The sequence below is a fragment of the Nannospalax galili genome, unplaced genomic scaffold (assembly GCF_000622305.1).
Source record: "Nannospalax galili isolate Female #2095 unplaced genomic scaffold, S.galili_v1.0 scaffold17, whole genome shotgun sequence".
Classification (NCBI taxonomy): Eukaryota; Metazoa; Chordata; class Mammalia; order Rodentia; family Spalacidae; genus Nannospalax; species Nannospalax galili.
This window is the reverse complement of record NW_008342276.1, coordinates 8660602-8688292: the sequence shown is the minus strand read 5'-3', so window position 1 is coordinate 8688292 and position 27691 is coordinate 8660602. Positions and strand designations below refer to the sequence as shown.

The 27691-nt window shown below is 40.3% G+C and overlaps 1 protein-coding gene and 1 pseudogene across 1 annotated transcript in view; both read left to right on the top strand.

Moving 5' to 3' along the window:
- The window catches only part of Atad2 (ATPase family AAA domain containing 2), a 79052-nt gene extending 64679 nt beyond the window's left edge, over positions 1–14373 (top strand). The window contains 8 exon segments of the mRNA XM_008838007.3: positions 1305–1501; positions 2138–2297; positions 3314–3436; positions 3731–3874; positions 4883–5269; positions 9201–9334; positions 11823–11951; positions 13140–14373. Of these exon segments, the coding sequence (XP_008836229.1) occupies positions 1305–1501; positions 2138–2297; positions 3314–3436; positions 3731–3874; positions 4883–5269; positions 9201–9334; positions 11823–11951; positions 13140–13184 (1319 nt within the window). The 3' untranslated portion in view covers positions 13185–14373.
- LOC108491084 lies at positions 6357–7005 on the top strand (annotated as a pseudogene).
- Positions 14374–27691: the final 13318 nt, after the last annotated feature.

Sequence of the window (27691 nt, the reverse complement as noted above, 5' to 3'; positions counted from 1 at the left end):
ACCTTCGTGGCTTTGCATGACACGGGTGCACTCACATACATGCAGGCAATACACTCATACACATAAAATAAAAATAATAAAGAAAAAAATTTTTTTCTTTTTTTAGACTTGAGGATGGCTCAGTGATTAGGAGCATTTACTGCTCTTCCAGTATTGATTTTTTAAATATTTTTTATTTGGGGGAAGGGTATGTGTATGTGAGTGCTGCCCTCTGGAGGGTAGAAAAAGATGTAAGATCCCTTGCAACTGGAGTTACAGGTGCTTTTGAGCTATTTGATATTGGTGCTGAGAACGGAACTTAAGTCATTTATAAGAGTAGTATGCACTCTTTAACTGCTGAGCCATCTCTCCAGCCCCAGAACTGTTCTTACCTATACTGCCACCACCTTTCTGTTAAAAGACTCGTCTTTACATACAACTTCACAATTTTGTTTTTGGTTCTAGGCAGTAATGCTTCTATCTTTATCTTATGTCTGCTTAAAGATATACTTAACTTTTTTCACACAACTAATAGGACATTGTAATGATGTAACTGTGTCCTTTTTTCCTTTAAAGAAATCACCTGCTTATTGTGGCAGATCTCTTATTGTGGCAGATCTCTTATTCTAGTTAATCCTTAGTACTCATGGTATAGTTCCTTAATGAAAAATTTAATTTTATTGTATTTGAAACATTACAATTTTTCATTAGTCCAAAAACTTTTGGTCTTTTTGAGACAGGATCTCCCTGTAGCCCCAGCTGTCCTGGAACTCATTATGTAGACCAGGGTGGCCTTGAACTCACAGAGATCCGCCTGCCTCTGCCTCTCGAGTGCTGGGATTAAAGGCGTGCGCCACCATGCCCGGCATTAGTCCAAAAACTTTGATAGTTAGAATAGTCTTCTCTTAGAAAGAATGAATTTTCAAAGTAATTGTTGTCTTGAGATAGGGTATCATTTTGTAGCCCTGACTGCCTGGAACTTGCTATGTAGACCAGCCTAGCCTCAAACTCACAGAGATCTGCCTGCCTCTGTCTTCCAAGCACTGGGACTAAAGATGTGGGCCACTACATCCAACTTTAATAGTGTCTTAATTCATCTTAACGTGAGGCAGGTAATGACTTTTAAGCAGTAGTGCTCCAGATTATAATTACCAGTTATTTCTGGAGGGGGTCTAGGGATAGAGATTATGCCACTACTTTTCTGAACTCTTAGATTCCTGTCTGATGTAAGGAAGATAATCCTCCAAGCCCTAGTCTTTAAAATTGAATCACTTGTCACTCAATTTTGTGGATTGTAGTAACTAAAGTCTAACATCTTTGTGAAGTTCTGCAGGCCTTGGAGGTACTCCCAGTAGCACCACCACCTGAACCAAGACCATTGACTACAGAGGAAGTTAAACAGCTAGAAGAACAAGAGGAAGATACATTCAGAGAACTAAGGATTTTCTTAAGAAATGTCACACACCGGCTTGCCATTGATAAACGATTCCGAGTCTTTACTAAGCCTGTTGACCCTGATGAGGTATTAATCTTTGAATCAAATGTTCTAAACCATAATAATACAAAATCAGAATATTTGAATAGATAGTTCCTATAATTGCCCTGCTGTACTTGTTTTCCCTGAGTTGAGACATAAACTGTCCTAAGCACAGAGAGACTTTACGAGCTTTCTAATGTATTTCCTTTCTTGTAGAGAATAAGCAGTTAATTTTAATGCCCATCCAGACATTCTAAGAACAATTGGAGAGTGTTTTAATGCCTCATGGTATTACAGTGCTATACAGAATTAAAATTGAGCTGAGAGGTATTTTTGTTTTTGTAGTGCAGGCTGGCCTGGAACCCAACCATGAGTCTAGGTCACCCTAGAATTTGAGGTTCTCCTGGATTATAGGTTTGTCACAATGTTTGGCAAGAGTCTGTTCTTAACTTGACATTGAAAGATGTTTGGCAGTTGCTTGATGAAAGAAGTACAGGATATTACTAGAGAATATAGCTGTCCAAGGACAGGAGTGAACATAAGCAGAAATAGGCTTAGATAGAACCAAAGAATTCATAATAGTATTCTTACCTCTTATTTATTCTGTATCCCATATTGCCTTTGCAGAAAAACTAAAATGTTTTTTATGTATAGTGATTTGGTCATTTGCTTGAATTTTAGGTTCCTGATTATGTCACTGTAATAAAGCAACCAATGGACCTTTCATCTGTAATCAGTAAAATTGATTTACATAAATATCTGACTGTGAAAGACTATTTGAGGGATATTGATCTAATCTGTAGTAATGCTTTAGAATACAACCCAGATAGAGATCCTGGAGGTGAGCATTAGTGAATTCCTTTTCAGGGGATGGTATGGGGGCTGCTAACATTTAACAAGGGTTGATTTTTACATTAGGTGCTATATTATAAATATTTTACATTCAAAATGCTGGTACAATCCTCACTATAGCCTTACCCCATTCTAGAACTGAAAAAGGTAAAGTTTAGAAAGATTAAAAAACTTTACTCAAGGTCACAATGCCAGGAAAGAACCAGGGCAAAATTTGAATATAGGTATTAATGATTTTCTTAGTTGAGACCATTACAGTTTTTGTTTTATTTTGAGATAGGTTATCACTTGTAGCCCTGACTGGCTTTGAACTTAGGGCAATCCTCCTGTCTCTACTTCCCAAGTGCTGGAAATACAGGCATGTGACATCATGCCTAGATAAAGTTTTATTATGAAAGTAATATAGTATGATACTTGCCCAATATTATTAGTAATGTGGAAAATATGTGTTGAAGTTTATTTTTTGTCTCTAAATCTCTGTATGTATACAGTTAAGTGGGGCTAACTTTCTAGACCTCTAATTGGTGGTACCTACAAATTAAATTGATTAATAGGGAAACTACTAAGAGCTCCTATTATTATTTGAGATAGAGATTCATGTACCCCAAGCTGGCTTTGACCTGGCTGTGTAGCTGAGAATAACCACGAACTCCTATTCCTCCTGCCTTTACCTCCTGGTCTCCGATTCCAGGATGAAGGGTATCCTTGAGAGTTCTTTCAATAACTGAAGAGAATACTGAGCTATACTCCATCCCCTTTTCTGGTATTTTTACAGATCTTAATAAAGCACAAAAATAAAATTGCTTGGGTGTAATCTACCATGTAGAATCAGATACCCAGAACATCAAATTAGCAACAAAACCAGAATATACACAGTTCTTATAACTTTTATTATTTGTGTAAAGAGGTGTAGTGACTACTAATCTTCACCCAGTATATATTAAGTTTATGTTCAGAAAATTATTTAAAGTAGAAAATTAAGACTTGTGTTTTCTCATTCCTCAGACCGTCTCATTAGGCATAGAGCCTGTGCTTTAAGAGATACAGCCTATGCCATAATTAAGGAGGAACTTGACGAAGACTTTGAGAAGCTTTGTGAGGAAATTCAGGAGTCTCGAAAGAAAAGAGGTAGGAAAACAACAGGGCATCTGAAGATGCCTTAGGTGAGTCCTTTGAATTAAGCATTTCTATAATTTTGAGTTCTGGAGATCCATTTTTTATTTCATTTATTTATTTATTGGTCATTTTGAGACAGGGTCTCTCTGTAGCCCCAGCTGGCCTGGAACTCGATATGTAGATCGTTCTGACTTCAAACTCAAAGAGATCCGCCTGCCTCTGCCCCCCAGGTGCTGGGAGTAAAGGTGTGCACCATCACACCTGGCTGGAAATCCATTTTTTAAGTCCTGTATATCTGCTTTTAAGGTTGTAGCTCCTCCAAATATGCACCATCTTACTACCATGTGATGCCAAAGCAAAATTCGACTCTCGGTGGTGATAAAAGATTAGATCAAGAGCGGAATGAAAATCCAAAGGCACCCACTACTCCAGTGGCTTGCAGCACACCTGGTAGGTTCTGGAATGATTTTCATTCAGGAATTTCTCTCATTCTCTTCTAGTGCCATTACTTTCTTCTGCACTTTGCTTTATTAACAGAGTTAATTGTGTCTGCGTAGCTGATACTAAAGCAACTAAACTGCAGATAAACAGATCCTTTTCCATATATATATTTTTTAATATTTTCTTTACTAATTTTATGTATATGAGTGTACTGCCTGCATGTATGTTGAGTGCACCTGTGTCATGCAGTGCTGCCATGGTCTGAAGAGGGCTTCGGATTCCCCTAGAACTGGAGTTAAGGATTGTTCATAGCTACCATGTGGGTGCTGGGAATTGAACCTGGGTCCTCTGCAAGAGCAGTCAGTGCTCTTAATGGTTGAGTCATCTCTCCAGCCCCTCCATATAGATTTTGACAAATATATTTGTTCACAAAGCCCTTGGATTGTTCTTAAGTTCCACTTTTTTTTTTTTTGTCTTTTTGAAGCAGGATCTCCCTGTAGCCCCAGCTGTCCTGGAACTCACTTTGTAGACCAGGCTGGCCTTGAACTCACAGAGATCCACCTGCCTCTGCCTCCCAAGTGCTGGGACTACAGGTGTGCGCCACCACGCCCAATTCCACTTCTTTATTGCGTCCCAACATTCAGCCATCTTCTAAGTCCTGTGAAATCTTACTTCTTTAACTAAGGTCTTTGAAATTTATCCTATATTCTCTCTTTCTAATTTAATAATTAACGATAAGTATTTCAACTTGAATCAAGTCATTATGTGTTCTAGGCTTTGTCCACATCCCCGTCTTCTCAGAGGACTCCACTCATGTTTCTGCATTTCAGCCATACAGAAGTGCCCTGGGTTCTTTACCATCTGGTGCAATCTTAGCATGTGTTTGTGTCCCGTTCCCTGCCGCCCTCCACTCCCCGACTCCCCTTAACTCTTCTTTCTTAGAGTTTAAACAGTTGTTACGTGGTCTTTATCTAGTTTTTTGTTTGTTTGTTTGTTTGTTTTTTCAATTTTTTGAAGCTCAATCGAAGAGGAAAATTCATAAAAAATCCAAGTGGTATATAGGCAACAAAACAAAGCGAAGGAAAATTTCACAGGCAAAAGATAGCCAGACTGCAGTGAATAATCAGATCAAGAGTGACACAGAAGAAACTCAGACTACAAGTGTAGAAAACACTGAACTTGGAAACACAGGAGAGTCTTCAATGGAAGAAAATGAGAAGCAAAATGCCTCTGAAAGAAGAATAGACTTGAAAAATAATTCAAGTACTTCTAATAACATTGAGAATGAACTCAAAGAATCTAAGAAAACTACAACATGTACACAATTGAGAAAAGATGTTGATTGCAATGGAGATGATTCTAACTCCCAGATCATAGACATTCCTGATGAAACTGAAACAAAAGGTAAGTCCCATTTAAAAGATGTTTTACAATAATTCCTAAACAACTGATAATATGCCAGTTCATTGGTTTTTTTTGTTCTCTTTGAGAGTACAAATGTTAACTAAGTAGAAAAATAGCATTATGTTAACCTTTTCAGCTAGTGTTGCCTTGGATGTACTTCGGCATTGAACACACCTGGATTGGAGCCTTTAGTCCACTGCCTAGTAGCTTGTGACTTTGAGCAGTGCAATTAACTTGTCAGCCTGTTTACTCATCTGGGGTACTTAGTTGCTGGATAATGGGACATTTTGCAGACTAAAAGAAAAAAATTCATTTAAATCCTATAGCCCAGGGCCTGTTTATGTAGCTTAAAACACCTCCAGGATGCTCTATCATTTTTAAGCAGATAAACAGTATCTTATGATTTCTTGCTTAATGATAGAGAAGAATTTTTATCCACCCCTATTATTCTTTAATCCCTTATGACTATATTACCCCAGTGATATTCTCCCCATGTTTTCCATTTAGAAAATTTCATTTGGATCTTGAACATCTCTTTTTTAAAACTGTAAAAAGCTAAACATTTAGTCATTAAAGCAAAAGGTTGGTAATGAGATCAAAATTTTATTTGATCAAAAATGAGTATCAACTAAGGTGGTTTGTTGTGGGTTTTATTTTGTGTGTGGGGGGGTAGGTTATGTTGATTTGTTTTTTGTTTTTGAGGCAGGGTATAGTAGCCCCAGCTGGCATCTACTCACTGTGTAGACCAGGAAGGCCTGGCTCTCATAGAGATCTCCCTACCTCTGCCTCCTGAGTGCTGGAATTAAAGGCATGTACACCACCATGCCTGGCCTTGACTAAGTTACTGAGACTGGGTGTTTGGGTGTTTGGTTTTACTTTCTGAGCTACAGCCACAGCTCTAACTTAGATAATTTTGCATTTATATGTAACTTTAAAAAAAAAATTTTTGAGTATTATTTCTTTTTAGAAAGACCTTTTTTTGGTTGGAATAAAATTATTCCATCTATGCTGGACATGGTGGCACACGCCTTTAATCCCAGCACTCGGGAGGCAGAGGCAGGCGGATCTCTGTGAGTTCAAGGCCAACCTGGTCTACATAGTGAGTTCCAGGACAGCTGGGGCTACAAGAAGACCCTGTCTCAAAAAGACCAAAAATATGAAAATGGTTCGTTACTCTCTTGACCCAGAAAACTCTACGAAATCATGCAAATCAAGAGGTTCCACCCTTCATGTTCACTTTAAGAACACACGTGAAACTGCCCAGGCCACCAAGGGTATGCATATCCAAAAAGCCACCAAGTATCTGAAAGATGTCACTTTAAAGAAGCAGTGTGTGTCATTCTGGCATTGTAACGGTGGAGTTGGTAGTAGGTGTGCCCAGGCCAAACAGTGGAGCTGGACACAAGGTCGGTGGCCCAAAAAGAGTGCTGAATTTTTGCTGCACATGCTTAAAAATGCAGAAAGTAATGCTGAACTTTAAGGGTTTAGATGTAGACTCTCTGGTCATTGAGCATATCCAGGTAAACAAATCGCCCAAGATGCACCACAGAACTTACAGATCTCATGGTCACATTAACCCATACATGATCGAAATGATCCTCACTGAAAAGGAACAAACTGTTCCTAAGCCTGAAGAGGAAGTTGCACAAAAGAAAAAGATATCCCAGAAGAAACTGAAGAAACAAAAACTTATGGCACGGGAATAAATTGAGCATAAAATAAACGCAAATAAAAGTGAAAAAAAATTATTTCATCTATAAACAAGGTATTTTAACATAGTATTTTTTTAAATGAATATTAAATCAGGTGAGTTAGACCGTATCCCAGATGTAACAAAGTGAAAGAAGCTGAGTGTGGTAGCCACGCCTTTAGTCCCAGTACTTGGGAGGCAGAAACAGACAGGTCTCTGTGAGTTCCAGGCCAGCTGGGGCTACAGAGAGACCTTGTCTCAAAAGGACAAAAATAATAATAAGGTTGTTACATACAGTGGTTAACTTGCAAATGATCGTTTGGGCAAACAGGAATCATGACATTAGAAAATGAAGAAAAACTAGCCATCTACAGTCTAGGGAGGTGATGAAGACAGTTACTAGGTAGATGCTGAGAGGCAGTTAATGCATCAGACCTTCTCAGATATAAAGCTAATTCATACTTTCTAAAGTATGTTTCCATGGTCACCTTCCTTTCCCATGATTATAACCAATGCTCTGCCAACAGCAACATCGTTTGTTGGCTCCACACCTTGACCTTTGTCCAGATGTCCATTGTGCACTCACCACCAACATTATAGACTGTCTCTGTTCATTCTGTTGGTGTAGTGCTCTACAAGATGCCCATGGCCAGACTACTTGGCATTGCAGTAGCCACTAATAGTGGTCTCCTGGCAGCAACTATTATATATCAGTTTATGCACATAGTTCTGCCTACAGACCATCTTTGAACCTATTGCCCAAAAGGCCTCTATTTAGAGAGACAGGTTCTTGCTTAGATAACAAATAGGATTCTTATCCCTGTCCTGCTTCTTAGAACTTTAGAAGTCTCTTTATACCCCTTGCAGCATGTTCATGTTCTTCCCCTCCCCTCTTTTCCCCTCCCCTCCCACTCTGTTTTATTGAATTTTTTTGTAGTGAGATCTCACTATGTGACCCAGGCCACCCTAAACTTCTGTATCCCAGGCTAGCCTTCAACTTACAGTCCTGCCACAGGCTTCCAAGCTGGGGTAGAGCATGTGCCACCAGCCCAGCTTACTCAGTTCTCTTACCCTCAGTTTTTCCTCATCTTTCAGAGAATAAACTGTTCTAAATCAAAGATCAGAAAAAAATTCTTTTTTATATTATTTTATGTATATGAGTATATTGCCTACATGTATATAAGTGCACCCGTGTTGGACAGTGTTGATAGAGGTCAGAAGAGGGCATCAGATCCCCTGGAGCTGGAGTTATGAATGGTTGTTAGCCTTCATGTGGATGCTGGGAACCAAGCCCAGGTCTTCGGCAAGAACAGCCAGTGCTCTTAACTACTGAGCCATCTCTGTAGCCCCCAGAAAACTCTTTAAAAGGCCAGATACCAGCCATTAAATACTTTAGGCTAGGTAGGGACTGTTATGTCTTCTTTGTCACATCTCGTCAGCCCTTGTTGGGAAAGGTAAAATGCACATGGTTCTGTGAATCTTTCCCAGCACTTGAATTCTGTGTCTTGTTGCCAAGATAGGCTGATCTGTTGAGGAATGCTCTTGGATTTGGGGCGGGGGGTGCTTGTCTTCCTTTTTTTGAGCCTTTGTAATTTCATCATACAACAGTTCTTAATAAAATTTAGACCCCATTCCCCCCACCAGACCTCATGTATTTTGCCATACATGTTAATGCCTATTCATTCAGGTATTTGTACCCAAATGTCCTTCAGTGTAAATTTCACCCACTGGAGTCTAGTCAGCCCATCTTCTGATTGTATGTAAGTCATACTCTACCTCACCCAGCAATCAGTCTCCAATAGTTCTTAGTATAATGCCAGCCCACCACCTATTTCTCTCCTCCCCTTTGAGCCCTTCTTTAATTGAATTGACATGGGTTCTGTGCTCAGTGCCACCATTGCCACAAGTTCACATGTGCAAGCTTCAAGTGGCCTGGAAGCCTCGTCCCTGTGTTCATGGTTTTTTTGAGAAAGGGTCTTACTGTGTAGATCAGGCTGGCCTTGATCTCACAGAGATCCACCTCCCTCTGCCTCCTCAAGTGCTGGGATTAAAGGCATGTGCCACCACACCTGCTGTACATTATTTTTTAATGTGAATAGTATGTCATGATCTTAGAACAGAAAGATTAGCTCAGAATTATTGTTACGTCCTAAGGACATATTCTCGGTGATTTCTGTCTAATATTTGTCTTAGGCATTATGTCTGTGAACCAAATACTAATTACTTACCTTCCCATTTTAGAAACGTGTGTTCTGCGAATGACTCGAGCTAGACGTTCCCAGGTAGAACAGCAGCAGCTCATCAGTGTGGAGACGGCTCTGGCAATTCTCTCTCAGCCTACCCCCTCACTTGTTGTGGACCATGAGCAATTAAATGTATGTAAACTGCAGTTAATGCTTTCACTAGTCACATCATCCTCAAGCCATGTATTGTAGACCGAGGATAGGCTGGCTACATAGGAATTCCTCTAGCTTCCTTTTCTTGCTCTTCTTCCCTTAATCACATGTAAGACTTTGTATTTGAGGATCTGTGGTAGGAACCAGAAGGAAAATAACTAAATGATTCTGATTTGCGGCTTCCTTTTCCCTACCAATTCCCCTCAGTTGAGGCTTCATCACTGTGTAAATAAAGTGACACTCTTGTGGGTCTTATTGTTAAATTGAATTCTTTGTATCAGATATGTAACATTTGACACTATTGATAGCTTTCTTTCCTTAATTCTTCTATCCTTATACCATCTTTGCCTTCACCTACATTGATGATCTTCTCAGGGGGTAGATAGGGTGGTTTGACTTACTATTTTCTCTACTTTTTTGTCCTATTGGGCCATTTCCTTTGTAAGAAGGGCGATTGTGCCTCAGATGCCCTACTAACACCCCTAAGTCTTCACTTGAGTATGTTAAAGTTGCTTGAAGAGAACTAATTTATTTTCTTTCCTCATCAAAATAAAATTTGGGGACTGGGGATCTACTTCTGTTGGTCCACTGCTTATCTAGCATGCATGAACCCTACTAGCCCTGCATAAAAATGGGTATGGTGTCACATACCTATAATCCCAGGGCTCAGGAGGTAGAGACAGGAAAAGCAGAAACTCAAGGTTATCCTTAGCTACATAAGGGAGTTTGAGAATAACCTGGGCGCAGAGCTACTAAGAATGTGATATCTGGTCGGGGGTGGTAGCACATGCCTTTAATCCCTATAGCATCTCTGATTTCAAGGCCAGCTTGGTCTACATAATGAGTTCCGGGTCACCTGGGGCTATAGGGAGACCCTGTCTCAAAAAGACCAAAAAAAAAAAAAAAAAAAAACCCAAAGACTGTGATGTCTGTATTTGTTAGAGAAAGCAGCCATATTCTTTGAGCAGTTTCTTCAAAAAGAAACATCTGAAAATTTTTACTTATTATGAAATGAAGTCCTTATAAATTTCATGGTTATAAAAATAGGGCCTTTGTATAGTTCACTATATTTGGGGTTAGGATTAGTAATTACTGTTTCAGTAATTAGTTTTTATAAATGTTACAGTTTTATTCTACTAGGTATATAGGCGTATATCATTTAGTCCATTATAAGCAGCCGTTTATTGAGACTACATCAACTTGTGTATTCTCTGATAATATAACCCACCAAGAGGGACTATAATTATGCAATGTTTCCATTAGACAAGCAGTAAAACAGTGACACTTTTATGAGTGGATAAACTTGCTATGGACTAGTTTGCATAAAGACAGTGGTTGGAGGTGACTAATGTATTGATTTCTAGGTTTTCGCATATTTCTAAGTTACTGTTCCTATTTTTTTTTAATGTGTATGAATGTATTGACTGCATGTATGTATGTGCACCCATGTCATGCAATGCCCACAGAGGACAAAAGAAGGCACTAGATCCCCTGGAATTGGAATTGAGGACAGCTGTTAGCTGCCATATGGGAACTGAACTCAGATCCTCTTCAAGTTCAACCAGTGCTCTTAACCACTGAGCCATCTCTCCAACCCTCATTCCTTATTTTTATGACCATTACTTAACCATTGCAGTTGGTTTTTACTTACTCTGATATCACAGCTTTGTAGGATCACACTTCAAGAATTACAGAAATCAAAACAGGCATTTTGGCTTATACCTGTCCTAGCCCTCAAGAGACTAAGGTTAGGAGGATTTCTACAAGTTTAAGGCTAGTCTGGATTATTTAGTGCGCTCTGGGCAGCCTGGGCTACAGAACGAAAGCCATTTCAAAAAATGTGAAGCAGGGCTGGGCATGGTGGCGCACGTCTTTAATCCCAGCACTTGGGAGGCAGAGGCAGGTGGATCTCTGTGAGTTCAAGGCCAGCCTGGTCTACATAGCGAGTTCCAGGTCAGCTGGGGCTACAGGGAGACCCCTGTCTCAAAGAGAAAAAAAAAGTGAAGCAAAACCAGAAACCACCAAATCTACCATTTCAGTCCTAAGAAAAAGCACCAGATGGAAACACTGTTTTATAAGAACCCTGAAGTGGCAAGGTAGTTTACCATTCATGCAGTTACCTTTTTTGGTTTCACATAATGAAATTCCTTAAAATATACTTAGTCTGCCATGATGTACACCACAGAAATGTTCTGTTAGTCTAATTTGAGGTTACCTGTAGAGGTTTGTGGATACAATTGAAATTGGCAGCCTCCACTGTAGGTTTTAGAATGAGAGTTGCTCAAGGCAAAGGCCAGTGTAGGAGAGTGCTGACAAAGTAAGAGCATTTCAGCTCCTCAAGTCTCCGGCTCTCAGCAGTGGCTTAGTCTACCCACACTGGCTTTATGATAACAGTTCCAAAGCATTCAGAATAAATATCTGTCGTAAGGAATTAATCTTACATTTGTAAACACTCCTTTTCTTTTAGAAGCTTTTGAAGACTGTTGTTAAAAAAAGTCAGAAATATAATATATTTCAACTGGAAAATTTGTATGCTGTAATCAGCCAGTGTATTTATGAGCATCGCAGGGACTATGATAAAACAACACTTATTCAGGTAAAAACTTTTATGCTCTTTTTGCCACATAATATATCTGTTCATTGTAAGAATTTAACTGATGATGTGAATTTATAATTTAAAGACCAGCTGAGGTATGCTGACACACACCTGTAATCCTGCCACTTTTCAGTGTCAATGAAACTGAAAAATACCTTTTGTTTCAATAAGGGTATGTAGCTCCTTTTAAAATAGCTTTTTTTAAAAAAAAATTTTATGTATATGAGTGTATTGCCTGTATGTTTGTAAGTGCACTGTGTCATGCAGTGCCCTTGGAGGTCAGAAAAGGTTATTTAATTCCCCTGGGACTGGATTTAAGGACAGTTGTTCGCTGGGAACCAAGCCTGGGTCCTCTGCAAGAGCAGTCAGTGCTCTTAACCATTAAGCCATCTCTCCAGTCCATGATAGCTTTTATTTTTAAATGTGTGAGTGTTTTGTCCTCCGTGGTGGCCAGAAGACAGTGTCAAATCCCCTGGAACTGGTGTTATGGATGGTTGTTAGCCACCATGCTGGGAACCAAACCCAGGTCTTCTTGCAAGAGCAGCCAGTGTTCTTAACCACTGAGCCATCTCCAGCCCTCTGAAAGATTTTTTTTTTTTTTTTTTTTTTTGGTTTTTTTGAAACGGGGGTCCCCTTTTCCCCCCAGCTGCCGTGAACCCATTAGGTAGCCCGGGGTGGCCTTAACCCCACAGAGCCCCCCCTGCCTCTGCCTCCCAAGTTCTGGGATTAAAGGCGTGCACCACCACGCCCAGTTTGAAAGATAAATTTTTAAGCCAGGTGTGATGGTGTTATCCTAGAACTTGGGGGCTGAAGCAAGAGACTCATCACAAGTTTAAGCAAGTCTAGTAATATAGTAAGACCTTGTCCTCCAATAAATAAATAAGCCTACTTGTCTTTACTTAACCTTACTTTATAGAAGGTCTTAGAATATTAATTTTTTTAAAAATTTTTTATCGGCACCTACAAAAAAAGTTACTTGCTGTATACCCACTATATATATATATATGTAGATATATAGATACTTATGTTCTCTAGAATGTGGAATACTATTATTAACTAATACTACACCAGTAATTGATCAGATACTTACATGAATATTAATATCATTAAGGGTATTTATTGAAAAAAGCAATGAAATGTTTTTAGCTTTTTTTCATATTAACTATTTTCTTTCTGCCCTTTATATAGAAAATGGAGCAAGTGGTAGAAAACTTCAGTTGTTTCAGATCATGATGTCATTGCAGCAAGTGTTTTTATATTCAACCATATTAAATTCTCTGACATGTCTGCATAACTAATGGAAGATGAAATCCTGCACCTTTGAGGAAAGGCTAAAAGGAAGAGATAACTGATGAACAAAGCACTGTAATAATAGATATAGTTGAAGTTTTGCCAGAACTTAATAAAGCTGTTTTGATAACTGATATTTTATGGCATTTACAAATAATTTGGCAGCATTGACTTTTTTTGTCATTTGAAGCACTTAATTTCACCCCTTCTAGTAGGTTTTTGTATCAACCTAGAAACATGTCTGTTGTGTCTTCACCATCTTTTCTGTCTTCTTTGTGGACCCTTTTTTCTTTGCTTTAATGCCTTTCTCCCACCTGCCTGTGGCTTCCTTTGGCTCTGTACTTGAAAGCCAGAATTCAAATTGTGATTTGCAGGAAGGCCTCAATACAATATTGTACTTAAATATCAAAATTAACGTTTTAGGTAAACATTTTTATAATTCTAATTTGAGTTAATAAAGATTTAAAATTTTTGGCTTACTTTTGTAATTATATACACAGCAAACATATTAGAAGCTAGTTTTTGTATTTGAAGACTTTCTACCATTGTGTTTAGATTATATTCTATAAATACCTTTTATATGCATACGTAAGACTATAAATATAAATTTTGTATTACTGATACCAAAAATATACTTCTTAAAGCCATTTTCTTCCATACAATATTTGTGGGTAGGGCATTCAAGCATCAGTTTGCAGAATAGCTTCTGTTGGAAACCTCGTTGGAGAGAAATATAGAACAGTCGTCTAAAGTTTGATATTGTGGTGTTTTCTTAGTAATGGTGGTGGTAGGGATTGAACCCAGGGCATAGTGCATGCTGAGCAAGTGCTGTACCAGTAAGCTACACACTTAGCTTAAGGTTGTAAATTTTAATGCAGTTTGAAAATGGAACTGCCTTTCATTTATTATCTGGATATTTAAAGCTTTCCAGAATTCAGTAATTTAGATACCTTAATTAATAAATGCTGCCTTATGTTATACCTATAAAAAGTGCCAAACACAAATAACATTTAAATATATGCATATTGTGGAAGATAATATGTGTGCAAGTTAAGGGTATACCTGTCATCTTAGCACTTGAGAAGCAGAGGCAGAAAGATCAGGAGTTTGAGGCCAGCCTGCCTACGTGAGACCTTGTCTCAAAAAAGCAAAACTAAAACCAAAAAAAGGAGAGGGGGCACATATTTATGCATACTAATTTTTATTTGAGTCTATTATAATTTATTCCAGATGCATCCTTTCATTTTGTACATTTTGTGTAATAAATTTTAAAGATGAAAACTCATTTGCCTCTAATTCTTTTTTTAACGAAACATTATTGTGTATGTGTGTGCCAAATCATACGGAGGTCAAAGGGCAACTTTGGAGTCTGTTCTCTCCCTGCTTTGTATGGGTTCTTGAAGTCAAATTCAAGCCATCAGGATTGTGGGCTAAGTGCCTTTAAAATTAATTGAAAATAGGGCTGGCTCAGCGGGTTAAGAACACTGGTTGTTCTTGCAGAAGACCCGGCTTTGAATCCCAGCACCCACATGGCTGCTAACAACTGTCCATAACTCTAGTCCCAGGGATTCTGACAGCCTCTTCTGACCTCTGCAGGCATTGCAGGACACGGGTGCAGTTACCTACACCCAGGCAATACACTCATACATATAAAAAAGTAATGAAGGTTTTTTTTTTTTTTTAATTGAAAATAAAGCCAGGCATGGTGGCTTACTTGTAATATTGGGCCTTGGGAGGATATAGGCAGGAGGATTGCCACAAGTTCAAGACTAGCCTGACCTATATAGTCATTCTGGGGTGGCAAAGCCCTTAGTAGTAAGACTGTCTCAAACACAAAAAAAATGTAATGCAAAACAAATACAAGTGCTCTTTCACACATCACTGCCTAATTTAAAGTGCTGTGGACTTGCCAGATACCATGGCATGTGCCTCTCACCCCAAGTACTGAAGGCTGAAGCAGGAGGCTCACTTAAGCCTAGGATTTTGAGACCAGCCTGAGAGCACACACCTTTAATTCCAGCACTTGGGAGGCAGAGGCAGGCAGATCTCTTGAGTTTGAAGCCAGCCTGGTCTACACAGTGAGTTCCAGGCCAGCTGGGGCTACAGGGAGACCCTGTCTCAAAAAGAAAAATTGTTTGATAAATGTATGTAATTAAATTGCCATCAATACTTGAATTATTTATATGGTTATGGTGTCATCCATTCTTAAGAGACTACAATGTTTGACCTTTCTGTGACATTGCAGATTTTGAGAGTGATCATCTGCATTCTTTTATTGCTTTCAAAGTCCTGTAAAAAGTCCCAAAGCTGGGGCTGGAGAGAGGACTCAGTGGTCAGCAGCACTGACTGCTCTTGCAGAGGACCCAGGTTCAGTTTCCAGCATCCACACAGCAACTAACAACCATCCATAACTCCAGTTCCAGGGGATCCAATGCCCTCTTCTGACTTCTGTGGACTTTGTACATGATGCACTTACATACAGGCAAAGCACTCACACATACAAAATAAAAGTAAAATTTTAAATCCCAAATTAAGCCAAGTATGGTGGTGCATGTCTTTAACCCCAACAACTTGAGAGGCAGATACAGGTGGCCCTCTGTAAGATCAAGACCAACCTGGTCTACATTGTGAGTTCCAGTCCAGGTGGGGCTCCAGGGAGACCTTGTCTCAAAAATAATAAAATACCATAGTTAGTGCTTAGGGATTAAGAGCAGGTACTGCTCTTCCAGAGAACCCAAGTCCAATCCCCAGCAACCACAGAGTGGCCCAGAGCTACCTCTGAATTCCAGCTCCTGGAAGATCAACACCTCTAGCTTCTAGAGACACTTGGACTCGTACACATTACCACACATTTTTTTTTATTTGAAAGTGTTTTTTTGTTTGCTAAAAGGCACACTATTTAGAACAATTAAAGAATGAATAGTCCATAAAGGAAGTTAAGGAAGCAATTCAATTTGTAATAGTTTTTGTTGCTATGACTAAATACCTGGAAAGTAAGTAAAGATTCTGGCTCACAATTTTGAAGGTTTTAAACAATGATTAGCTGGCTTCATTGCTTTGGAGTCTGTGGGAAGGCTGCTCACCTCCTAGCTGTCAGGAAGCAAAGTAAGAACCCCAGATAGTGATGTCCTATTTGGAGGCTAACCACAAAGCTACACTAATCAAAGCAGTGTGGTACAGGAATGAGGACACAACTCCATGGGACAGATTTGAAAGTCCAGAAGTCGGCCAAAATGTGAGTTGTACAAAAGTGCCCAAGTTCATGAACTAGGAAAAGGACAGTTTTTCCAATGGGGCCAGGACGACTGTCCAGGTGCAAGTCAAGTTGGGCCTTTGTTTCGAGTCATAAAAATAAAATGAATCAAAGGCCTTATTTCAAGAGCTGAAACTACAATACCTTGATGAAAATGGGCAAAACTTCATGAACTTTGATTCCGCAATCATATATATTAGCACCAGAAACCAGGGGCAGAGATTTTTAGAATTTAGCTTCATTAAAAGTTTAGAACTACTTCAAAATTTCAAACCATGTATTTTTTTTCTGTGTATGAGTGTGTTACCTGCATGTATGTATGTAAGCGCACCCATGTCATGCAATGCCCATGGAGGTCAGAAAAAGATGTTGGGCCATCTCTCTAGTCACTCAAATCATGTATTTTAAAGGAATCCTAAAAAGAACACACTGGATGTGCTTGCTTGACTGTTGGCAGTCCAGGAGTGTTCGGGGTATTCTGGAAGATCCCCCTCTTGGAATTTGTCTGATGTTTTTCTCAAGGGTAGACCAGAATTAATGACTTTTGGAAGGTCTTGGAGTTGCAAGCGAACAGGTCACTGTTGCTTACTTCCAAATCTGAGTTGATTGTTTATTGAATTGGTCACTGATGCAGTGTTTCTCAGGCTTCTCCACTGAGAAATTATTTTCTCCCTCTTACTATTCTCTGGTGAGAATGATAGTTTCTAGCTGATTTGAGGTGGAGGTTGCTTTTTTTTTAACCTTAATTTTTAATTTTTTAACATTTTTATGTATTTAAGTGTTATGCCTGCATGTATGTAAGTGCACCCATTGTCACGCAGTGCCTGAGAAGGACAAAAGAGGGGGTCAGATCCCCTGGAATTGGAATTACAGACAGTTGTTAGCTGCCATGTGGGTGCTGGTATTCAAACCCCAGTCCTCTGCAAGAGCAGCCAGTGTTCTTAACTACTGAGCCATCTCTCCAGCTCCGATTTTGTTTTTTGAATCAGGGTCTCCCGGTAGCCCCTTTTGGCCTAGATCTCTCTATGTAGACCAGGCTGGCCTTGAACTCATTGATATCCACCTGCCTCTGCCTCCAAAGTGCGGGCATTAAAAATGAGCTACCACCCAGGCCATTTTTAGCTGATTCCATTAGGAATACCAATAAGTGTTCTGTAGGGTTAATTGAACTTATTTCAGAGTCCTGTTTCCTCTACACACAGCACACACTGACAGAACATTTTGTTGCTCAAATGATGCAACATTCTAGGTATATTACAGGAGTGAAAACTCACTTTATGTTAAGGCATTAGGAAAAGATGGCCAGTGGGGCTCCTGGTATTCTCCATGTTTTGTTCCTAGTAGCCACAAGCAATATTTTCAAGTAGAAACTACTTGTTTCCACTGAAGCAAAATGTGACCGCATGTCTTAATTCTGGCCAATGGGATACAAAAGGAAGTGCAGTTTCTAGGAAAGCTCCGTGTGGGGGTCAAGGGCTGAGACTCCAGAAGCCATCAGACTATGAGAAGACTTTAAAGATGGAACTTGGGCCTGAGTTCATAAAAGAAGGATGGATCCTTACTCCTGATAACCTTGGGCAACCACTATTTAAGTGCTCTTAACTGCATTTGGATTTCTTCAGAGTACATTTCTACCTCGTTCTCCTGGGTCTGTTCCTGATAGTGAAATGCTGTTCTTAACCAGTGAAGGCATATACGGCACTGAGTTGAAAACTGTTCTGTGAACTGAACTCAAAACCTCTCACACTGTACCACTGTACTACATCCCTAGCCTGGAGACCATTTTTTTTTAACTTTAAAAAAATTTTTATTTTATTTTTTTATTTACTTATTTATTTTTTAGAAAGGGTCTCCTTGTAGCCCCAGCTGTCCTGGAACTCACTGTGTAGACCAGGCTGGCCTCGAACTCACAAAGATCCGCCTGCCTCTGCTTCCCAAGTGCTGGGATTAAAGACATGTGCCACCACGCCTGGCTATTTATTTTATTTTGTGTGTATGTGTGTGTGTATTGCCTGCATGTAGATAAGTGCACCTGTGTCGTGCAATGCCGGCGGAGGTCAGAAGAAGCTGTCAGATCCCCTGGGACTAGAGTTACGGACAGTTGTTAGCTACCATGTGGGTGCTGGGATTCTAACCTGGGTCTTCTGCAAGAACAACCAGTGTTCTTAACTGCTGAGCCATCCCTCCAGCCCCTGGAGACCATATTTTTGATGTTCAAAGTCTCTAAAGGTGGTTTTCATCTGCTACTTAATCGGAAGTGGAGGTTGGAAAGATGTAGTTACTGAGCCCTTGAGTACACAGGACGTGGCATCAAGTGGACTTGCAAAAAACTTGTGGAGAGGTCCAGCAGAGTAACCACTGCAGGCATGAGAGTCACAGGGAAGTGTTTTTCTAAAGGAAAAGACCCACTTTGGGAAACCTGCAGGGTAAAGATCCTTCCAGAGTTGTAAAGATAGGTACCCGAAGATTGCCAGGGACAGAAAAGTTGCCAGTTAAGGTCTGAGTTGAATACAGTTGGGAATATCTGGACTTTGCAGCAGTGTAGGGAAACTGGAAAGGCAGGAGGGAGCAGACTCTGGTTCACATTCCACACTTTATGGTTACCTCAAAAATGACGCCCCCCCCCAAAAAAATCTTTGTCCTAATCTCTAGAACAGTGACTGTTACATTATATAGTAAAACAAACAGGGACTGAGCACAGTTGTCAGGTCAGATGTTGAGATGGGAGATGAGCTCCACTTAGCACTATAGGCTTCAGTGCAATCACATGCAAACTTGTAAAGCAGAGAGGGAGGCCACACAACACAGCTGGCATTGCACCCGGCATCACATCAGCATCATATGGCCACGAGCCCAGAAAATGCCACAGCCAGCCACCCACACCTGGAAGAAGCAAGGCCCAGATTCTCCTGGACTTCCAAGAGGAATCTACTTAAGCTGGGATTGGGGCACAGTGGCACTGAGTTTCTGGCCTCCAGAACTAAGGGAATAATTTTCTGTTACTGGCCACCAACTGTGGTAATTTGTTACAACACCCTAGCCAATACCGCCATACACAAACATAAAATTGCAGTATTATAATGCCTTTTCTCATCTTGCGGGGTGTTTTTTTTTTTTCAGTTTTTCTTCTGCTGGCAGCAATTTTCCCCATCCAGCCTCAGTCCCCTTTACTTGGCTGCTTTGAGCATCTTAGATGGTCCAGGAAGACCTCCCTAACTAAACTAGGACTTTCCTCTCACTTTTCCTGCATAAGTCACCCTGTAATGGAACTTCAGGTATATGAAATTGAGTTAACCATAGTGCTTTTTCATCATTGACTCATGCAGCTCCCCCAACTTGGTTTTGGTTGCCTTTGGTACTAAAAACCCATAAAGAATTTCAAAAGGAAACTTGGGACCGTCATTTACATCCAACCAAGTTTTTCACCCACCAGACAGACACACCCACCCCTGCTGCTATGCACAGAGGTAACTAAATTCCTGAGTCATTTCCTTGCTTACCATCTATGTAATTTTATTATATTGCTAGAGATTATATTTTATCAATTTTTTTACTTTTTAGATAGTAAGTTAGGTTACCATATGTGTGACATCTTTTGGAAAGTACGCTTTTGCTAGAATTTTTCAATAATATTTATTACAGGTTTTGACTGCTGTATGATATTCTATTTTGTGAGTAAGCCCCAGTTCATTAATCTGCTTTGCTGCTGATGGGCATTTGGATTATTTCCTGGTTCTGGAAGCTATGAACAGTGCTTTTAAAGGCATTCTTGCACCTCTATCACTGTTGCATGGGAGTTCCACTTGGGCGTTAGGCAGAAATAGAAAATAGGATAATTCAAAGGACCGCCATGTATAAGTGGTAACTTGCTTGCCATCATCCCACAGCAGAAGTGCAGCAGGTATCCAGGGGTTGCCAAAACCAATAATAGATTTTGTGTAATTTTCCACATTGAGAAGAACCATGGCCCGTAGGCACTGGAGCCCATCAGCCTCAGCAGGTGCAGGTGGAATGAACTAGGAAAGCAGACGGCCTGATTTCACTCTTCCCCTTCAAGCTCTTACTGAAGTTCTATTTAGCCAAACTGGAGTAGAGGTGAGTGAAAAAGGGGTGGAAATGAGCCTCCTGCCACCATCCAGCCTTTTGCCCCTCTGCAGCTACTGTTATTCTTTGTCCAGGTGAAAAGCTTATGACCTTAACACCAGGGAGTCAGTCAAGTCCTGGATCACCACCAAGTACGTGCTGAAGAATACCCAGGTGCTAAGAAAAAGTCTCCCCGCCAAACTGCCATTGCACCTTTGCAAAAATGAGTTTTGATTCCATTCCCGGAACCTGTCCTGTTCCACTGATCTATTTGACTATATGTTACAGTGTCCCAATTGCTGTAGCAATGTAATGAAATCTCATGGTGTTAGTTCTTCTACTGGGAAGTGTGTGTGTGTGTGTGTGTGTGTGTGTGTGTGTGTGTGTCTGTGTGTGTGTCTGTGTCTGTGTCTGTGTGCAAGCGGGTTCATAGTACATATGGAGGTCAGATGACAACTGTACTTTCTGTCCTCAGGCACCTTCTACCTTTTTGCTTGAGACAAGGACTCTCATTGGCCCAGAACTTTGCCACATAAACCAGGCTAGCTGATTCATGAGCTTTCAGGGATCTACCTATCTCTGGCTCCCATCTCACCAGCACTGAGATTATAAGCACCTGCCATTGACCTAGGTTTTTGGGGGAGGTTGGGTTGGTTTTTTTTGTTTTGGGGGTGTTTTTGGGGGGGATCTTTTTGAGACAGAGGTCTCCCTGTAGCCCCAGCTGGCCTTGGACTCACAGAGATCCACCTGCCTCTGCCTCCCAGTGCTGGGACTAAAAGTGTGAGCCACCATGCCTGGCTACTTTGGATATTTTATGTCCTTTAAATTTCTATATGAATTTTGGGTCAGCATGTCCAATTTCTTTCCCCAACAAAAGCCTCTAAGAATATGGATAGAGGGCTGGAATGATAGCTCCATTGGTAAACTGCTTGCCAGGAAAACATGAGGACCTGAGCTTGTTCTCACAGAGCCCATGTTTAAAAAAAAAAAAAGCCAGACATGGTAGTATGCACTTGTAATTCCAGTGCTAAGGAGGCAGAGGCAGGCAGGTCCCCGAGGCTCACTGGTCAGCCAGCATAGCTTAAGTGGGTATGTTCTAGGCCAAGGAGAGACCCTCCCTCAAAAAATCAAGGTGGACTATACCTGAAGAATGACAGTCAAGGTTGTCAAAAACAACCCAACACCCCACCCCCCAATGGCAGGTGCTTCTAATCTGGTCTTCACACACATACCCACACTCGTGTGCACCCACACATGTGTACCTGCACACAACACAAACACAAAGGAGGAAATTGACATTCTTAACAATTTAAAAATATTTTATTTTAATATTATGTATGTATGTGAGTGTTTTGCTTTCATGTATGTCAGTGCACCCTTGTGTTCAATGCCCAGAGGCCAGGAGAGGGCGTTCGATCCCCTGGAACTGGAGCTGTGGACAGCTGTTAACTGCCATGTAGGTGCTGGGAACCAAACCCAGGTCCTCTCTAAGAGCAGCTAGTGCTCTTAGGCACTAATCCATTTCTCTAGCCCCCTTAAACAATTTTGATTCAGTTCATAAGTACAGTATAATCAGGGCCTGGAGAGATGGCTCAGCAGTTAAGAGCACTGACTACTCTGCAGACCTGGGTTTGATTCCCAGCACCCACATGGCAGCTGTGAACCGTCCTTGACTCCAGTTCCAGGGGAATCTGAAGCCCTCTTCTGACCTCTGTGGCATTGCACGACATGGGTGCACTCACATACATGCAGGCAGTACACTCATACACATTAAAAAAAAATACTGTATAATCAGTTATCCCTTGGTATCTGAGGGGGATTGCTTCCAAGACTCCTTTTGGATGCTTCAATCTGCTTATGCATTATATAAATCCTTTATGCAAAACAGTGTGGTGTTTTCATATAACCTACATGTGTCCTTCTGTATACTTAGGTCAGTTACATCTCTAGGTTACTTATAATCCAAGTGCCTTGTAAGTATACATGATTAATAAAGCATATTCTTCTGAAGAGATTAGACCTGTGTTTTGTTGAGACTGCAGTTGTAAAACTTATAGATGTGGAGGGCTGGCTACACATCTCTCCATTTACTTACATCTGGTTTCTCTCAGCAATGGTTTGCAGATGCAAATTTTATTTGTGTGCATGTGGGTGCAGGAGCATGTGCACATGGATGTGCATTTGTGTGGAGGTGGGAGGTCAACATCAGGTGTCTCTCAATCCTTCACTTTAATTTTGGAGACAGGGTCTCTCCTTGAACCTGAAGTTTACTGGTTTGGCCACAATGGCTGCCCAACAATCCCTGGGCATCATCCTGTCTGCTTCCCCAGTACTGAGATTATAAGCACGTGTCCACTGCACCTAGCTTTCTTCATGGGTGCTGGGGGTTGGACTCTGGTTCTCATGCTTGAATGGCAAGTACTTTGTCAACTAGGCATTTTCCCAGCCACTTTTTTTATAGAGGCAAAATAAATAATCCTCCTTTAAGTTGTTTACATCTGGCATTTTGGTCACAGCTATACAAAATGAACCAGTGAGGGAAGCCCAAACTTCAAGGTGGAGCTGAATGTGGTGGTTCTCACTTGCAATTCCAGCGTTCAAGAGGCTGAGGCAGGAGGATTATGAGTCTGAGACCAGTCTGAGTGACACAAGACCCTGATTCAAAAAGAAAGAAGAATAGGGGCCAAGATGGTTCAGTGGGTAAGGGTTCTTGCTACCAAGCCCAATGACCCAAGTATGATCCCCAGAACCCACAAAGTGGAAGGAGAGAATAGACTCCTGCATATGTTGTCCTCAGACCTCTGCATATATACCTTGGCGTTCTCTCTTGGAACTGCCATCAGAGGCCTCCTTCAACTGATTCTCTGATACTTGCGTTATTCTCTTTTCTCTCTCTCTCTCTGTCTCTCTGTCTCTTTGTCTCTCTCTCTCTCTCTCTCTCTCACACACACACACACACATACACACACATAAATGTAAAAAAATTTTTTTGAAAAACTAGTGTGGGATCTCATTAACAGTCTTTTAAAGAAAGATACAAGATCATCTTTATTATATTTTTAGAAGCTGCTTCTGTTATATTTATCTTATTCTAAGGCTATGAAAGAACCAATTTTTGGCTTGCTTAGCTTATAATTGCTTACATATTATGCATTCTTATGCATTTGAAACCCATCTAATTAATTGTATAGTGTAAACTTTGCATAGTCCGTCTGCAAAATGACTGCAGAAAGGACTGGAAGGTTTAGGGGGGCGCTTTTTTTTTTACTAGCTCTGGGAACAAGAACAAAATACCAAGAAATACTATATTTATGTATAAATAGAGATGAAGGAAGACAGCAGCCATCAGTTAGTTTGTTGGGTTAGGAACAGATGGGTTTATTTGGTTGAGATTCTTGGGTTGCAAGTAACAGAAATTCTTTCACATTTGTGTGTGTGTGTGTGTGTGTGTGTGTGTGTGTGTGTGTCTAACTTTAGCAAAGTGACATATTTTGAAAGAATGGCTGGAAAAACCAAACGGTAATGGAAGAGAACCAGGGTTGCTCCAAGTCCTTGGCAGGAATTCTTAAAGTAGTTGTCATTAGTGTGACTCAGCAAAGCCAGATCACCCAGGCTTGGTAAGTCGCTATTCTAAATTGAAAACTCTGAAGCTAAGGATATGGCTCAGGCTCAGTTGCTACAGTGCTTGCCTAGCATGCAGGAAGCCCTGGGTTTGATCCCCAGCATTGCTTAAAGAAAGCATGGTGGCATACCTGTAATCCCAGTACTTGGGAAGTAAAAGCAGGAGGATCAAAAGTTTAAGGTCATCCTCAGGGTACATAGTGAGTTTGAGGCTAGCTGAGATACATGAGACCCTATCTCAAAAAATAAATAAATAATAAATAAATAAATAAATAAAGGGTTGATTCTAAGCTGGGCATGGTGGCACACTCCTTTAATCCCAGCACTCGGGAGGCAGAGGCAGGTGGGTCTCTGAGATCCAGGACAGTCTGGTCTACATAGAGGTTCCAGGCCAGCTGGGGCTACAGGGAGACCATGTCTCAAAAAGACAAAAATAATAATAATAATAATGATAAGCTTGGTTCTAATGTCTAATTTACCTCTGTCCAGAGGCCAGGGTTGCATAATTTAGTCTGTACTTTATGAAACTCAGATTATAAGTAAGTGCCAGCCCAGCAGCCAGTCCTGGAGTTGTCTGTCACAGGCAGCAAGGCCACAATTCACCAATATAATCTCTAATGTGCACAGTCAGTTCTCTGATACTTTTAATGAAGTCTGTCCTCACCTGTGGTTTATACGCCACTGTGTCTCATCAATACTCCCAAAAGCTCCACAAAGCTTAGTAGATAGGTTTGAATATTATTTTTATTTTACAAATAAGGAAACTGAGGTTTAGATGAAGTCATTTAGGCAATGTTACAAATAAGAGGAAGAAATAGGACTCAGACTAGGCCTGTGTGACTTGAAACTCACATTCACTTTTGGGGATTTCTTTTTGTTGTTTTTTTGTTTGTTGCCCCAGCTGGCCTGGAACTCACTATGTAGACTAGGCTGGCCTTGATCTCACAGAGATCTGTCTGCTTCTTCCTCCTGAGTACTGGGATTAAAGGAGTGTACCACTGCTCCAGGTAAAACCCACATTCTTTAAAAAAAATCTTTTTAATTTTATGTTTATGAATGTTATGCTTGCATGTATGTAAGTGCACCCATGTCATGCAATGCCCATGGAGGTAAGAAGAGGGTGTCAGATCCCCTGGAACTGGAGTTATAGATGGTGGTTAGCTATGTGGGTACTGGGATTCAAACCTGGGTCTCCTGCAAGAGTAGCCAGTTCTCTTAATGACTAAGCCACCCCTCCAGACCCAAAACCCATATTCTTAATCACTTCCCTTGAACAGATAATGTAGATGCCCCCTCATCTCCTTTTTGCATTCAGCATTCCAGAGTGGGCCAGTGGGATCTTCTCTAGCATTTGGAAGCTGCCACTTAAGGATTTCCCATGATTCATCTGGAGGTAGGTTCAATTGGCAGGAGCCCACACCCCAGTGAACACCTGCCAGCTAGAAAGACATGGAAAGAAGTTGGTGAATCAATCCAGTCATTTTCTTGTTGCTCTGGACAGTTCTGAGGTATCTTCGTGTAGCTTCTCCATTCAAGTTCTAGCCTCCTTGAAGCTGTACCCTTGGTTGATACCTCCTCCTTCCTTCCTTTCTGTATGTCACCACTCCTCCAGAAGGACCTTGCAGCCTCACCCACCAACCTGCTTTCACAGTCGTTTTCTCAGCATCTCTTTTAGGAGGAGCCTGATCTAGACCACTCCATTTATAAAATAAAAGTAGACAAGCATGAAAGACTCCAATAACTGTACATTTTTTGTTCATTTATTTTATGTTTCAGCATTAGTTACTTTTGTGTTACTCTGATCAAAATACCTGACAGAAACAACTTAAAGAAGTTAAGATCTATTTTGGCTCATAGTTTCAAAGTGTTCAAGACATGGTTGCTTAGCCTGATGCCTTTGAGCAGAACATCATGGTGGCAGAGGACAGCTAGTCATATCACAGCAGAGGGAACCAGGAAGTGACCAGAGATAATATGCCTACCCCTAGTGACCGCCTACCGCAGGACTCTACCTCCCAAAGGACTCCACCTCCCAAAGCTTCTAGAGCCTCTCAACATAGCACTACCAGCTGAGTACCAAGCACTCAAAACATAATTCCCTGGGGAACATTTCTGATTCAAGCCATAACACTCAGCTATTGAACCTCACAAACCAGCATTGATTTCCTCAGTGTTTCATTGTGACACCATAACAATTTTATTTTCAAATTTCTTCCCATTGTAAAAATTGTTTTATTTTGTAGTGATATTGTGTTTTTATTCTGTTTCTAAAAGAAACAAGTGTTTAAGCTATGTAATTTTGGCGTGCAAAGGTTGGAAATGAAATCGCTTACATTTGTGCAATCAAGTCTGCCAACATCAGAGCTCTGGCTGGGAATCAGAGAACAGCACTTAACATGCAGTGAGAGGGCTCTTGGAATGCTTTTACCTTCAGAGCACATGCTGAATCAAAATGATCTAAATGCCCAAAAGAGATGGAACTAAAACGCTTCATGGATCAAAGAGAGCCAGACATGGGTATGCTGGACATGCAGACATTGTGAGCTACAAGGACTGCTGTGAAAGATCATTGTGGCCTTCAACTGGCTCAAAGATTGCCTTGGAGGAAGAAAAAAAGGGGCTTGTTGCAATAGATAATGTATTCATGAAATAATTTGGAAACTGATTACGTGTGATGAATCTCAATTATGGCTATTTACTGTGGTGACTATTTAGGAAAATCAGTGTTTGAAAAAATTTAAAAAAGGTTTTGCTTTAATTATTTAGGAAGAAAAATAAGTCCCCCCTCATCTTACATTCCATAATTACTTTTTTCACTCAGTTTACATGTTTTATATTTAGGACTACAACATATGTGTCTCTTCTGTTTCTTCCTTAATTTTTTTCCCATCTCCCCACCTCACTAGGGAAAAATGTAAATTACCACCATTGCTCATGTGGATTCTCTGGTTTTCTCTGAACCTTCACCTCACAGCTGTGCCATGAAATATAATCACCAAAATGCTAGCTAACTGAAAATGTCTATCCAAAAGGCAGTTTCCTAATATTCTTAGACCAAAAAACCTTGTAGGAAAAGAAAGAGAGATAATCTAACATTTTCTTTCATCTAAAAATAGCCAATCTGAAAACACTAAAATGCTAGTAGTGATGAGGACAGAGAAAACACAAACGAACCTCTTTCTCTCTCTCTCTCTCTCTCTCTCTCTCTCTCTCTTTCTCTTGTTTCTGCAATGATTATACTCCTTTGTTTAAAAAAAAGTAATTACTCTTAGCAATTATGAAATCTGAAATAGCTAAAGGAAGACAAAAATAATCAGAAAAAATCCTTGTATATCTGAACTGAAAAACTAATATTTCATACATTTTTATACTTTCAACTGTCTTTGGGTAAGAATTTTTCTTTTTAAGGATATTTTCTTCATTATTATTTTTTATGTATATGACTATATTGCCTGCATGAATGTCAGTGCACCCATATTGTGCAGTGTATGAG